This window comes from Schistocerca piceifrons, chromosome X (genome assembly GCF_021461385.2).
Source record: "Schistocerca piceifrons isolate TAMUIC-IGC-003096 chromosome X, iqSchPice1.1, whole genome shotgun sequence".
NCBI lineage: Eukaryota > Metazoa > Arthropoda > Insecta > Orthoptera > Acrididae > Schistocerca > Schistocerca piceifrons.
Genome location: NC_060149.1, coordinates 667790231 through 667806592, shown reverse-complemented (window position 1 = coordinate 667806592; position 16362 = coordinate 667790231). Strand labels below are relative to the sequence as shown.

The 16362-nt window shown below is 40.5% G+C and overlaps 1 protein-coding gene across 3 annotated transcripts in view; it reads left to right on the top strand.

The window, feature by feature from the left end:
* The window catches only part of LOC124722867 (myb-like protein O), a 99697-nt gene extending 83564 nt beyond the window's left edge, over nucleotides 1-16133 (top strand). The window contains exon 4 of one of the 3 annotated variants that reach the window (XM_047247997.1): nucleotides 15455-16133. In XM_047247997.1, coding sequence (XP_047103953.1) covers nucleotides 15455-15621 — 167 coding nt within the window. In that variant the 3' untranslated portion in view covers nucleotides 15622-16133. The remainder of the gene's footprint in view (nucleotides 1-15454) is intronic. The other 2 variants (XM_047247998.1, XM_047247999.1) reach the window with 2 other exon arrangements.
* The last annotated feature ends 229 nt before the right edge of the window (nucleotides 16134-16362 follow it).

The following is a 16362-nucleotide window of genomic DNA, read 5'->3' as shown; positions in this document are numbered from 1 at the left end:
CTGCATGAACTTCCCATTTACAGGGTTCTGTTGTACTGGATTACATATATTATTTCAATGTTTTTGACACAAAGTCACTGTCACTTTGAGCTCAGTAGCTCATTATATGTGGAGAAACTCTGCTCATCATCTTCAGAAACCAATGGAGCATATCTTATCAGCACCTGCAAAGGAAGTTCTCAAAGTTGCAAAGGTTTCCACATCTGGATTGTTCTTCAAATGTAATTTTGATTTGTCTTTAGAAAATCCGTGAAGGATGTCCCGTGCATTCATCAACTTCTACCACTCCTCCTCCTCCTCCTCCTCCTCCTCCATACCTTCATCAAAACTCTGAATTACATCAGGCAAATATTTGTAACCACACACTGCAAAAAGTTCCAACTCTAGGTCTTTGTTGTTTACTACTTGTTGGGCCTGCATGATGGCTGCTGCATCCACGGAGTTTAGGGCACGTATGAAGTGTTTCATTTTATCAAAGTTTTCACACGAGAGAACTGTGCACCTTGCACCAGTACCCCGTCTTAGTGATGACAGGAAACTATGGAAGGTTTGTTGATGCAAAGTTTGACAACTGGGAGCCCTTACCAAAATGATTGTCACAGCAGCAATGAAGCCATTTACCATGCAGTGATTTTCCCTAATACTTTCTCAAACACGGTGTAGACTATGTGCAGTAAATGTCACAAGGTTGAGTTTGTGATACATAACCTTCAGTTGTTGGAAATCTAGAAGCAGTGGTCAGTCACCATAAGCCTGACTTTTTCGTAATGTATGCCCCTAGGCACAGGTTCATGCATGAGTCATTGAACGATTACTTTATCATGCAGGCATTTGTCTTCTCAAGTTGGTACATTTTAAAAAGCATAGGGTTTACCCAGTCAGCAGATAAAGGAAAAACCAACATATTCAAAATACACTCCAGGAAACTGAAATAAGAACACCGTGAATTCATTGTCCCAGGAAGGGGAAACTTTATTGACACATTCCTGGGGTCAGATACATCACATGATCACACTGACAGAACCACAGGCACATAGACACAGGCAACAGAGCATGCACAATGTCGGCACTAGTACAGTGTATATCCACCTTTCGCAGCAATGCAGGCTGCTATTCTCCCATGGAGACGATCGTAGAGATGCTGGATGTAGTCCTGTGAAACGGCTTGCCATGCCATTTCCACCTGGCGCCTCAGTTGGACCAGCGTTCGTACTGGACGAGCAGACCGCGTGAGACGACGCTTCATCCAGTCCCAAATATGCTCAATGGGGGACAGATCCGGAGATCTTGCTGGCCAGGGTAGTTGACTTACACCTTCTAGAGCACGTTGGGTGGCACGGGATACATGCGGACGTGCATTGTCCTGTTGGAACAGCAAGTTCCCTTGCCGGTCTAGGAATGGTAGAACGATGGGTTCGATGACGGTTTGGATGTACCGTGCACTATTCAGTGTCCCCTCGACGATCACCAGTGGTGTACGGCCAGTGTAGGAGATCGCTCCCCACACCATGATGCCGGGTGTTGGCCGTGTGTGCCTCGGTCGTATGCAGTCCTGATTGTGGCGCTCACCTGCACGGCGCCAAACACGCATACGACCATCATTGGCACCAAGGCAGAAGCGACTCTCATCGCTGAAGACGACACGTCTCCATTCGTCCCTCCATTCACGCCTGTCGCGACACCACTGGAGGCGGGCTGCACGATGTTGGGGCGTGAGCGGAAGACGGCCTAATGGTGTGCGGGACCGTAGCCCAGCTTCATGGAGACGGTTGCGAATGGTCCTCGCCGATACCCCAGGAGCAACAGTGTCCCTAATTTGCTGGGAAGTGGCGGTGCGGTCCCCTACGGCACTGCGTAGGATCCTACGGTCTTGGCGTGCATCCGTGCGTCGCTGCGGTCCGGTCCCAGGTCGACGGGCACGTGCACCTTCCGCCGACCACTGGCGACAACATCGATGTACTGTGGAGACCTCACGCCCCACGTGTTGAGCAATTCGGCGGTACGTCCACCCGGCCTCCCGCATGCCCACTATACGCCCTCGCTCAAAGTCCGTCAACTGCTCATACGGTTCACGTCCACGCTGTCGCGGCATGCTACGAGTGTTAAAGACTGCGATGGAGCTCCGTATGCCACGGCAAACTGGCTGACACTGACGGCGGCGGTGCACAAATGCTGTGCAGCTAGCGCCATTCGACGGCCAACATCGCGGTTCCTGGTGTGTCCGCTGTGCCGTGCGTGTGATCATTGCTTGTACAGCCCTCTCGCAGTGTCCGGAGGAAGTATGGTGGGTCTGACACACCGGTCTCAATGTGTTCTTTTTTCCATTTCCAGGAGTGTATATGTTTGCAGCTCATCAGTAGTTTCACCTAAAACGAATCCCAATTCATGTTTGCCAACCACTGCTTTCATTTTCCCTAAAATGTTGTCATAATTTAGGTGTTTGTAACTTTGTCAGAGTGCTCTCATCTGATATTGACCTTTGTGTGTACTTGCCATGAAATGGTTTGAATGCAGTATTGTTTACCTTATGGATTGGAATTCTGACTGGATTAATACCATGGCAAGATCTGCACTTAACCCATTCAGTGACTGCTGCTTTTCAGATTATGAAGCAAAGGAGTGTACGAGAGTAATTTGTTTGAATTCCAGCTTGCGAAGTTCAATGTTTTTTTTTAATGTTTGTTGTTCTGGATGTGGTGATTTATTCTCTTTCTTTGATGCCTATCATCAATTGCAATATTTACTTCACAGCTGGCACATTGCAGAATCATGCCATCAGCTTCAATAAATTGAGTCTTGAATTCTTCTGAAAGTGCACACAACTTCTCTTTCTTAACCTTTGACACGATTTTTTGCCTTCAGGGCCTCGGCATTCATTTGCTGGGTGAGCACTTGGCGACCTGGGGACTCCTGAGCTGGGGACTGGTAAGTGCTGCCAGTGTCCCCTGTCACCGTAAGCTCTATGCATGGTGCAGTGTGGCAGTGGAACGTTGTCTCTCTCAGGGAACAGGGATCTGGGCTTGATTGCCTGGATCATGAGGACAGAATAAACCTGTATTAAAAGCCCCTCAATCTCAAGGTTTGCTGTGCGGTGATGGGATGCATGGTTGTTGAGGTGGAACAGTCGTTAGCGGGCAACCACTGGGGAACCTGCGACACCTCAGTTGTATAAGGCATACTCGGGCATGCCGGCCCTGTCTGAATGGACCCTTGTTTCCCTAGCTAATTGTGGGGCTGAGATGGAACCCTCAAAATCTTCTTCACACTCATTTATCCAAGAGAATGATAGAGGCTAGTCCTCCTGATATTAAGAATACTTCAGACTTCAGTAACGGAGCTCATGGAGTTGAGAATAATAAAGCGTCTTTGGTGATAAAGAGGAAGGAGGGGACATTTGAAAAAGTGTCCCCCTTCTATATCCGTAAGAGTTTGCAAGGTGTTGCTGACACATTAAAATCTATATAACAACTGTGTAATGGCTCATTGTTGGTCGAAACTAACAGATCAAAGCAGGTCTTTGACACTGTTCACAATGAGGGGATTCGGCTGGCCATGGGTGCTTGGGTGCTTATAGGACCAGTCACGTACCCAGCCTCTGGGCTGAGACCTGGGAACCGTCACTTACCATTTGGCGACAACTCCTCATGGTATGTAAGGCATGTAAGATCCTCGCAGCTCCAACTTCACCTGCACACCATACTTCTTCAATGAGCCACGTGCCTTACTGCCATTTGGGATTTGCGTGCAATGTGTGCTGGAGTCACTCGGCATGGAGCAATTACAACCCCAAATTCTGGGTTTTAACTGTTTGCTGCCCTGGTTACTGGAGAGGCCCAGCGTCATTTTAGATGTAGCGCAGTACAGGAGAGATTGGACTCCTGCTTCTGCTTTTAATTCGATATTTACAGAAATTTTATACGTGCACGGCAACTGTGTAGCTATCTTTTACAGATGGGTCTAAGCAGAGGGACTCGGTTGCTCTGTCGTTTTCCCAGATTGTGTCCTCAAGATCCGACAGCCTAGGAATTTACTATCTTTGACATAGAATTATATGCAGTCTTGCGGGCACTGGAGCAGATGAGGCATTCTTCCAGTGCCAAATTTCTTGTCTGTTCAGATTCTCTGAGTACCCTTTACTCTCTCCAACGTTTGTACCCAGCAGATAAAATCATCCAGAATATCCAGGATGCCCTCCTTCAACTACAACAACTGGGGAAGGAGGTGTCTTTCTGCTGGGTACCTGGGCACATGAGAATTGTGGGGACAAAAGGGCAGATCAAGCAGCCAAAGAGGCATGTCGTGATCCTCAGGTATTTCAGTGTGTCATCTCCCTGCATGCTATCACCTCGCTGTGGAGGTACAAGGTCATGCGTCAATGGGAAGACGAGTTGCTGAAAGTGAGTGACAACAAGCTCTGTGTAGTAAAGCCCACAACTCAGCCGTGGCGAGGTCCTTCTTATTTGCCTTTGCATAGGCCACAGCCCCTTGACATATAGATTCTTACTCCAGCAAGAGGACCCTCCAATGTGTGGTGCTTGTGGTGTGCAGATCACTGAGTGACACATTTTATTGGACTATGTTTTATTTGCCAACCAGCAGACTGTGGCGGGTTTGCCGACAGATCTTACCTCTATTTTGAGCAGTGTTCCAAGGGATGTGGTCAAAATTTTAAATTTTTATGAATTGTTCAACATTTTTAACAAAATTTTAGGGTGGCGTTTTTAATGTGTCAATAGAATGACTGGCTCACCCAAGTTTTTTGTAAGTGGTCAGCCAGTCACATTTCTCTGTCCTTCCATTTAGGTCTTCTGTGTTTCTTTTCCGTGTTTTAATTTCATGTATAGCTTCTTTCTCTCCTAATTAGTTTTAGTGCATGTGAGATAGTGAGAGTTCAGTCCTTTTGAGTGAGTGCACAACAATTTTAGTTATTTTAGTTTATCTTCACATTCGTTTCTTTGGATAAGTGTAAGGCTGCTGATGACCTCGTCGTTGGTGCACATAAAATCCAATACACACACACACACGATTTTGTTGTGAACAATCTTTTGTGGTAAAACACTAACACAGCAAACAAGACAATACACAGTTGATAGTGGAACCATTGAATTCATGCTAGCTGTAACAGTATTTAGGTTTCAATTGTTTCAGCATCAATTTTATTTGATTTCACAGCTGCAGATTGATCATTGCTACTGAGGTAGACTGTCGTTACTGAGGCTGATCATTGTTGCTGGGAGTATGAATGATTACTGGTGCTTCCCATAAATTATATTTCAAACTTTATTGGCCATTGTTTACTTTTGATTGAACAAATACTTAAAATCCTGTTCAGGAAGAGAAAAAAAAGGTTGAATCTATTAAAAATGCAGATAAAAGTGTGCTTAAGTGTGCAATAGAAAGGGAAAAAGTGCAGAATGTGGTAATCTCACAAAAGGTGCAACAAACTGTGTTTATTTAATTTGTTTTCATGTTCCCAGATGCATATGTTGACCTATCTGTGAGATAATAGCTATATTTTTGGAAAGGTGTTGCACATTAAAATCCGTCCTTTAATAGTAATAATACTTCCCACTGTATAACAGATTCCAGATAGTGTTGACGTATTCCATCTACCCAGATAGCTTCTTTCCATACCTAAAATGTCCTGGTGGAATGTCTTCCCATGTACATCAGTTACTGTGCTATGGCTTCCAGGAAACATACCAAGCAGGAATGAGTAAAATGTGTGTTCAGATGCACATTATAACTTAATTGTTGATATTGTATTAGAATATCTTGGTAATTTTAACAACAGTTTTACACTGCTTTCTTATTGCACTGAAGCAGTAACTGAAAGTGTTGTGAATTATTAATTCACAGATTTTCAGATCAACAAACACTCCTTCCTTATACAGAAAAGAAGTGAATATTTTAAATAGTATGCTTCAAAATCTAGAGAAATTGGATGTGTTTCATTTTCATTGTGCAGGAAAACTGCTTTTAAATGGGTGTTTCTGCAAAAAGTTAACAGATTTTTATTTGTGTTAAATGCCTAAAGAATCCAACAAATGGTTAAAACCAGTTATGATGATCAGGTTGTATTCAATTTTAAAAGCGTTTCTTGTCTATGTCTTAGTATATTGTATTACATACCATTACATACCCAAACATTATGACCATCTGTTTAATACTTTTGGAAAGCAATACAACTGAAAATTTTGCATAGCATGGATTTGACAAGTACTCAGTGGTTTTCTGAAGGTGTATGGCACCGGATTTCTGTGCCATTTCACACAGTTCCTGTAGATTATGGGCCGACAGTTTGCGTGCATGGAGCTGTCACCTGATAGTATCCCATATATGTTGCATCAGATTAATTTCAGTGAATTTAGTGACCAAGACATCAATGTAAGTTCACTGTCGAGCTGCTCAAACCACTGTAGCACTATTCTATCCTTGTGACACAGACTCGTATCCTACTGGAAGATGCTATCACATTTGGGGGGACATCAAGCACGAAGGAATGCAGATAGATGTCAATTTTTTCATAGCCTGCAGCTGTCGCGGATTTCATTGACAATCAATTTTTTTATGTTTGCTATCTGTTGGTTCTCCAAATTGCATGGGAGTGGAAGAAAAAGCATTAGTCATAAGCTGCTACTCTGCCAATATTGAATTTTATGTCCAATGTGTGGGGTGATTGTATATTGTCTTGGACTCCTAATTTAAATTTGATTATAATATAAGTACACACTAAAGGAATAATTACACCAGGTTGAGATTAAAATGACACTTGAGCACACACAGCAGATGTTTTCTAGATGTTGTTACAAACATTGCTCACTACTGTGAAACATGAAGTGAAAGAGTTCATAAGTTATTGGTTAGTGACAAAAACAAACCTTTAATTTACTGATAAATAAGCTACAGAAGTGCACATATACAAAATACAACCAAATACTCTGGAGTCAAAAATTAAAGCAAAAAACCACTATTGCCCGGTCCATTGTGTAATTCATGATATAGTCATACAAACTTTCTACAGATGTCCATACAGCTGTGTCCTGCAAGGAACATGGCATTCCGGTCAGCGGTCAACTACACCAACAATGAAGTCATGACACCTATCAGACGATGTAGTGTTTACCAGGTAGACCCACATCCACAATCACTGTGCACATACCATAGATGGTGCAATATGCACAGAGAAGATGTCTACCAGATTCTCTGTGGTGGAGGGCCATAGGAAGAATGGAAGCAGAACAGTCGCAAAATCATGTGGACCAGTGGCTTAATGTGAATCATTCTGTTGTTTCTTGAATGTGGTGACAGTTTGTAGAGACCGAAACTGTATCCCGAAGACGAGGGCAGGGGCAACCATGTGTGACATCAGAAACAGATGACCATTATTTGGCTGTAAGGGCAGAATAGTACCGCCGTTGCACTGTGTGGCAAATTGGCATCTGACTTTGCAGCGTCCAATGGACATGAATCGAGGCAAACAGCATACAGAAGGCTTCGGCAGAGTGGTCTTTACTGTTGAAAACCTGCTGTGTGTGTGTAGCTCTGATGTATCTTCACAGAAGGGAACGTCTAGAGTGGAGTCATCAGCATGCCACGTGGATGTTCAAACAGTGGGCCAATATTCTTCTCACAGATGAGTCCCGATTTAGGTTGAACAGTGTTGCTTAGCGGATTTGTATCTGGAGGGAATGTGGAACACTATTTTGGAACACAAACATTGTGGAAAGAGACTTATTCGAGGAGGAAACACCTCTTCATGAAATTGCACAGGTGGATCGGCAAAGTTAAACTGGTGTCAGGTATCGTGATTAGATCTTAGGACCTCAAGTGCGATTGTTGCGGTATGCTGTTGGCCCAGACTTTGTACTAATGAATGATGATGCTCGAACTCATAGAGCATGGGTGGTTGATGTTTTCTTGTAAGCGGAAGATACTGCATGCATGGTGTGGCCTGCTCACTCCCCAATACAGCACGCCATGGATGCCAAAGGGAGATGGGTTTCATCACATCAGCATTCACCAACCACTCACTCAGACTTTCGAGCAGCTTTGCTGTAAGAATGGGCAGTATTGACTCAACATGAGCTTTGCTGTAAGAATGGGCAGTATTGACTCAACATGAAACTGATGTCATCATTCACAGCATGCTCCATCCTTATCAGGCCTGTATTGCTGTCAGAGGTGGCTACACTCCATACTGAGCACATTAACCACTTGTCAGAATGTGTATACATATCCCGTAAGTTGGAAAAAACTAAGAACATTTTTGTTTACTGTTAAGTATGTTGCAGTTCCTTACAGTCTGCATTCGTTACATTGTGTCTACTTCACTAACATCTTTTTATATTGTTTTGAGGCAAAATAAATGCAACTGTGCAAAATTTCTGTTCGTTGGTTCAATTTTGGGCACCAGTCTCGTAGCTTTAGTTGGAGGGGTAAAACAGAGAAATAATTGGAGCTATGGGTAAAGTAACCTCCCCCCCCTTCCCCCCATTTCTTACTTCAACTGTATCAGAAAAACAATAAACTAAAACATTCTAATTATTGTGCTACTTTTTGTCACATGACAATACATAAAAAAAATCGAAACAGCAAAGATTTTGTTCCTTCCAAGGTTTTTGAGTGTACTGTCATATCCAGTTGTTGAAAGTCCATGATGGAATCATCATCACCTGATGATGGCTGAACAGTTCCTCACTGAAATATTATATATTTTTGACGATTAGATTTAACAGTACACCAGGGAACCTTGGAAGCACTATATACATTGGGACAGCCTTAGATCACAAAGATTTTTTGTTTCATAGTGCTTGTTTTTGGGTATGTCATACCCATGATCAAGCTTAATGCCCTGTTTGATGGATGGGTCACCATAAACCTTACCTCATACACTCACTAAAGAATATGATCAAAATTTTTTATACACAAAGATTCAAACTTCCTATACCTGGTTTAAATGTCTCCTCACTAACAGTCATGGCCACCTGGGGGGAGGAGGTTTGAGGATTTCTTTCCAAAAAGACTATGCGTGTCAGGCCCCATGTAGCTTTCACTACAGTCCAGGAAGTGCTTAACTTTGTGTTCATTGTGCACACATGTTGCTTTAGTTCTCCATGAAATCTGATCTTTGGAAAATAATTCTGCCATCAGAAATTACATTGGTGCCAACAATGAAATGTCACTTGCAGTATTATTGTTTCTATCATGACATATATTGTAGGGTGTACTCCATTGCAGACTCTGTGTCAAGTGCCTGCTTTGACACGCTGCTGTGTGTGAATTTTGTATCTCTGTTCAAATTGTTGACACACATTCCAATTTCTGCTGCTTCTGTGGTGACTGGGTCCCCCACTTGTTTGAAGTGTAGGCTATAATGCATATTTGAACAAACAATATTTTGTGCTTATTCCTAATGCTCCATTCATCAACAGCATATCCCTGTACTTGACGGGGTGCCACCACTGCTCTTTACAACTCTGGGAAATCTTTTGACTAGATTGTCCTACTTCGCTACTGCCACTTTCGCATGAAATATTGTAATCACCTGGGCTCTTGAACTATCATTCACAGGGAGTAACATCTCTTCAGTTTCCTTAAGTGAATGAAAGACTATTTTAATCCCATGTCTGTTTAAGAATTGTCCAACTTGGTGTTGCTCTACAGATCAGAAGAAATATCATGTGCTGATTGTCTAAACTCGGATTTACATTTTCTGGAGAGAGCTGGCTTGCTTTCATGTTTTTGATACCAGTTTTATCTGAACACAGTGGTTAGGTGTTTTATTTTGGTAGTGTGATGGTTCTCAGCAGATGTGTTTCTGACTCTTTCAGTGTGTTCAACACAGCATTTGGGAAGGATGAAAAGTGTGTCCATCCTTCTCCATTTCCACAGAAAACTTTTATAAGATATAAGCTGTGCATGTGGTCAAAGAATTACTGCAGTGTTTCCTTTCCATGAGGCCAAATCAAAAATGTATGACCAGCATAATCATAAAAACAGAATAGTACAAGTGTAGGAGAGCATTGTTTAATACATATTCTTCAAATTCTCCATGAAGAAATTGACCACAGCTAGTGACAAAGGTGAGCACATGGCCATTCCATGAGCCATATCATATTATTTGTCACTATACAAAAATTAAGTGGTGGTCAACATGTGTCGGAATAATTTGACAGTACCTCGAGGAAAGCAGTTGGTGTGCAAAATCATTCATTATACCAAACAGACCTGTAAGAAAATTGCTGTGTTGGAGGCTGCCATCTTCTTGCATGTAGTAATGTCATTGTGTAGATGGACATAGTGGAATAAATATGAAAGATAATGGCTGGAAGAGAGAGAGAATAAACTCTTCATTTGTTAACCTGACCACTGGCATCCTTCGTCCCACAGATGCAACAAGGTTCACCTCAGTGTTCGACACTTTTTCAGAACCCTCGGCTCCCTCCTTCAGCAAGACCCACCACGTGTGTGCTATACATATGATGCCACGATAGCATTGCATAATATCTTAATGGGAGGTGGTGTGTGTGCGCCTAGCAGGTGGCATCAAGTGGTTTGATAGGAGACTGACTGTGTAATTTGAGCAGTGACTCTGTCAGTATTAAACACTTCAATTTTTGTGAGTGAACAAATTTTATACCTAGCATCTTAGAAAGGGCAACTGAGTTACTTTTGACCACTTAAATGGTAGTGCTTAAATATCGTAAGTTATATTCACCCATTCGATATTCTAATTTAATGTTGAAGAAAATACATTTTTATTGTTTAACAGCAAAGGTGCTGTTTATTTACTGGTTGACTGGTTTCAGACTTTGCCCATTTTCACAAGTCACCTATTACAGAGAACAGAAATTATTATGAGTTGTTGCTTAAAGTGTGGGTAATAAAGGCATCAGTGATAAAATGGTTGTACAGTTTAGGGTTTCGCTGCTCTCCCTTTCGCATTTATGTGAGAGTGGGCATTTTCATGCCTTTTCATTTTTTTGCACATGTTTACAAAATCCGTGACATCAGTGTTGGACAAGTTAACTTCTGGGCTGAAAATTGGACATTCTTACTACTTACACTTAGTGTACACTTGGTAAATGTGTTGTGTATTTATATTTAGCAGTGGCAGCTAGTGAGTATACATTTTAAGTGTTCACAGATTTTTGGATAGCATCTGCTATAGAACAGTTTTGATTATGAACAAATCTATGCAACTGCATCAATAATAATAATAATAATAATAATAATAATAATACATAACTTTTCTGATGAAAGAAAGATAGGTTTTATGAAACTTTTTGTTGTTTTGTACATAATTAAGTACAGTTTAGGGTTTCACTACTCTCCCTTTCGCATTTTTGTGAGAGTGGGCATTTTCATGCCTTTTAACTTTTTGCACATGTTTACAAAATCCGTGACATCAGTGTTGGACAAGTTAACTTCTGGGCTGAAAATTGGACATTCTTACTACTTACACTTAGTGTACACTTGGTAAATGTTTGCTTGTAGTCACATTTATTTGATTTTGTCACTTTTTCCACCAACGGACCTGGTCTGGGAGGCCTTAGTTCGTCTGCGCCTTACTTTTCCTGGTAATTTACTTTTCCTGCTAATTTACTTTTCCTGCTAATTTACTTTTCGTGGCAATTTACTTTTTGTGGTAATTTACTTTTCCTGGTAATTTACTTTTCCTGGTAATTTACTTTCCTGTTAGCACTTAAAATACATTCAAGAGAGTTCATGTCGACACTGCACACATAAGCTGATTCCCACACAGTAAACTGCCATTTGTGAAAATGATTAAGTTCATGTATTAATTCTGCCAACATGATCACTGACTACAGGTAAAAGAAACCTAAAAATCTGGTGTACCCTCCTGTAGGAATCCAAATGGGTTACTGTATGATTAAATCCAAAACTTAAGATGCTCTAATTCACTATAAACCCATAAAATATGTTTTTCTATCTGTATAACTATAAAATATACTGATGTCTGATCTAATTTTACAAGATAGTGAGTGAATTGGCGTATCTGAGGAGTGTGCTACCAGTGAGATTTATGCAATGTGAATGGGGATAACAGTCTGCTGCAGTGTGCCACCACCTACTGGCATTGATGTGAACTTCTGGTTGAGTAGTGAGAGCTAGCTGTGCACACCATGAACTGTGCACATCCTTTATCGTATCCATATGTATTTGATCCATTATGTAATTATGTCATTCCAGTTATGCATGTGCAAAAGCTCAATAAAACAAGCACAATTGAAGGTGTGCTCATGGCTCTAATGCCAGGTTTCATGGAGTCTTGAGGAATATCAGTGTAGCGCAGTGCAGCAGATTTAAGTGCTGTGTATTTCAGATCACCACATCTATGTTATGCTTTACAGCATTCAAAGAGATATAACAAATAAACCTGTAAGGTATCAAAAGTTAGGGTGTTTACGTGCTCTTGTGCTCTTACCCTGCAGCTGCTACTAGTATTCGGAAAGTGTTTGGCGTGGCTAGTTGTATTTATGTCATTACACTTAACTATTTCTTACATCTGCATTGAAAGAAGACATTGTGGTAGTTACCCCTTACAGTATTATGTTAATATATGTGCATAATATAGATTTGTCCTTAATTATGGTACCTGCATTATCCAGCATGATGTGATCAACGTGACAATGATACTTCATTTACAATGGAGAATTTGCTCCTACTGGATTACGTTGTGAGTCATGCTGGCTTATTTATCATAAGTGTTATCATAAGTTTGACAGAGGTTGACGCAAAGAATTTTAATTCAGTGTGAACACAGTGTTCCATCATATTACAGGTGTACAATAAATTTTCATTTCCTTTTCAGCTAAAAATCATAGCATATGAAAGGCACTCCATCCTGTGCAATAATCATCAAATATGCGACCACAAATGATTCATAAATACCTTCAATAGCACCTCAATCATTATTTGAATTGCACTCCATCCTGCCTTAATCACTTATCAAACATGAGGCTACAAAATACAAGGGTTGACTGAAAAGTAATGCCTCCATCTTTGTAACTCTTCAACAGTTGACAGCATTGGTACATGGCAGATATTGGCTTCTTCTGTAGCCTCTTCCCTACAGTTCCACTTGGTGGGAAGCCTTAGCATTGAATGGTTGTGTTGTTACAGTGTGAAGTATGGAACCCTGTGCAGACTGTCAGTCAATGCGATTTGAGCAACGTGCACTCATTGAATTCTTGACAGCAGAAAGTGTCACCCCAAAGGAGATTCATCAGAGAATGAAAGCAGTTTATGCTGATTGTGTTGATGCGAGTACTGTGCGTCGTTAGGTGAGTAAACTTAAAGACGTTGAGGCAGGAACATCTGACCTGCATGACGGACAAAGCGTTGGACATCCTGTGACACCAACCATCGAGTTTCACAAGCAAAATGTTGACAGATTGATTCAGGACAATCTTCGTATCACTCAGAGAGAAATTGCAAGCACAAACGGCATTTCACAAGAACGTCTGGATCGCATTATTGCTTTGCTTGGCTATCGGAAGATCTGTGCATGATGGGTACCCCGGATGTTGACTCCTGAAATGAAAATGCACAGACTTGAAATTTGCCAGGAACTCCTCTCATGTTACAAGAATGAAGGTGACACCTTTCTCCATTCAGTTGTGACAGGAGACGAAACATGGGTACACCATTATGACCCAGAGACGAAATGTCTGTCTATGGAATATTGACACAAAGACTCATCCCAGAAAAAGAAATTTAAGACGCAGACCTCAGCTGGAAAAATCATGGCCACAGTGTTCTGGGGCACAGATAGTGTTATCCATGTTGATTTTGCTTGATTGTGGAACAATAAAAAATTCAGTGTGTTACATGACTATGCAGCGAACTCTGAAACAGCTAACAAGGGTCCGAAAACAAAAGGGAAATGTTTTCCTGCAGCGTGACAGTGCCAAACCACACACTTCACATGCCACTAGAGACTGAATCTCACCACCGTACGGCATCCTCCATACAGTCCAGATTTAGCACTGTCTGACTTCCATCTGTTCCCGATAATGAAAGACGATCTGCTGGGACATCATTATGCTTTTGATGAAGACATTGAAAGAACTGTGAGACTGTGGTTGCAGAAGCAGTGTGTCGACTTCTTCTGTGACGGCTTCAGAAAACATGTTCATTGTTGGCAGAAATGTATCCAACTGGTGGGTGATTATGTGGAAAAGTGAATATTGGCAATTAAAGATGACATTCTAAGGATTATTTCTGCATTTGATTTATTAAAATATTCCCATCCAAACCCAATTAACGAAGGTGGAGGCATTACTTTTCAATCAACCCTCGTATATAAAATGGTTGAGGCCATTTACAAACAACATTTTGAATCATACAGTAAAACCATTAACAAATAACAATATATATTTCAGTGCCTGATTGCAGCTGCCACCGTTCTTTCCTTCAGTATACACTGAAAATTATGACTGTGTATAACAGACTAGTGTAAGTAGACTCTGTTGGCTTATGAAGGAAAAGACACGTTTCCTCTTAAATAGTGCTAAAAAGGAAATGAAGATTTATTGTACAGCTGTGATGTGATGGAAAACTGTGTCACACTGAATATAGTCAGTGGTATTAATACAATCGCAAAGTAAATTGGATGTATCATGTATTATACAAAAGTAGTCAGCGAATAATTGACAGCATCTTTGATGTTAAACATTTAAAAATATCTTTTCTTTTGTATTTGAAATCTGCATCACGTGACATAATGAGAACATTTATATTCTAATTTAATGTATTTTTTATGTTGATTATGTTTGACTGAAGTATAACTAAAATTTTATTCTGCTATCAGTTCTCCCCTATTTTCATTTTTAACTCAAAATTTTTAAATATTATGGACAATAGGGGCATTTTCCTCTGTAGACTTCTGCATTTTCGTACCATCTGCCAATCTTTAATGCATTGGAGTGTGAACTAAATGCTGTAAAACCAATTGTCAGAAATGAACACTTAGTCACCACTTTGAATGCTGTGTCACATGTCACAAAATATTTCCATTCATTCAGGCCATTTACAAAGGACATTTTGAATTGTACAATAAAAACACTCACAAGGAAACTAATATTATTGATTTCAACTTCTTATAGAATTATTACACATTTTGTGCCTACCTGTAGTGACTTTTGAGGATCAATCAACTATTGCTTAGTAGTTGCCAAGAATCTCCTAAGCTGTGACTGTGTGAACTCTGTGCGAAGGAAAATTTTGTTGTAGGAAAGGCTTGGGGGAACAGACCGAAGATAGAGGGATCTATGGCTGTAACTAATAATACTATTGAAGAAGGCTGTGGAACAGGGTTTTCACAGTAAAAAATGGAAAAGGAGAGATGACTGCAGGAAGGATATCTTCAATTCCAAGTTTGTAGAATTTATCAGACCGCTTTAGCTATTTATGTCCTATGTTTCAGATGACCCAACATTGCCTGGGGGTTCTGGTGCTGCTGCTGCTGCTGCTGCTGCAGCAGCTGCAGCAGTAGCAGCAGGATTCGAACATGATGAGAATGGCAATGATGCTGAAGAATTTGATAGAGCAAGTGCTGCATCAAACAATTTGAAGCATGGGATTCCTTGGTGAATATTTTTTTTCAAGGAATGATCAAACATGACACTTAAATTATGAGTATTATGTAAAATGTGCATGTTCCTAAGTAATCAATCAGTTTGATGTTTATACGAATTTAAATTGTGGAAAGAAAAAGAATATATGTGTTATATCGCAATTTATTTTTATTGAATTTTAATTTTAGTTTTTATATTTTATTATTCCCTGGCTTATAAATACTCTGCAACAGATATCGCACCGACACTGTCTTTTTGTTGCGTGGTGCTCAGTGGAGGTGCTACTTTTGTACTTTCATTAAAGTGTAAAAGATTATGGTTAAGTTATAAAACTTGCCGTCCATGCATAATTTTCTGTATGCTGACTGATTGTTTTATATTTTACATTTTTTTCTTTCCCTGACTGAACATTTAGTTGATAATTTGTATTCAGTTTCCAGATGTTCACAGTTTGAACATTAAGTTTCCTATTATACTATGGTTCCCAATGTTCTACTGTTTATAATTTAATAATGTTAGTTATGTGAATTTCTTGACTGTATTTTTTTTGTATTGTTGTAAATGTAATCAAAAGTATTAATAAAACCAATTTATGATTTGGATTTTACTTATATCTCTATTTAGTTGTCACTAATTTGTAAATATGTATTTTGTGCCTCTGAGTTACATGTTTTTTTAGCAAGGAAAAAACAAACAAACAAGCACACACACACACACACACACACACACACACACACACACACACGCACACACGCAC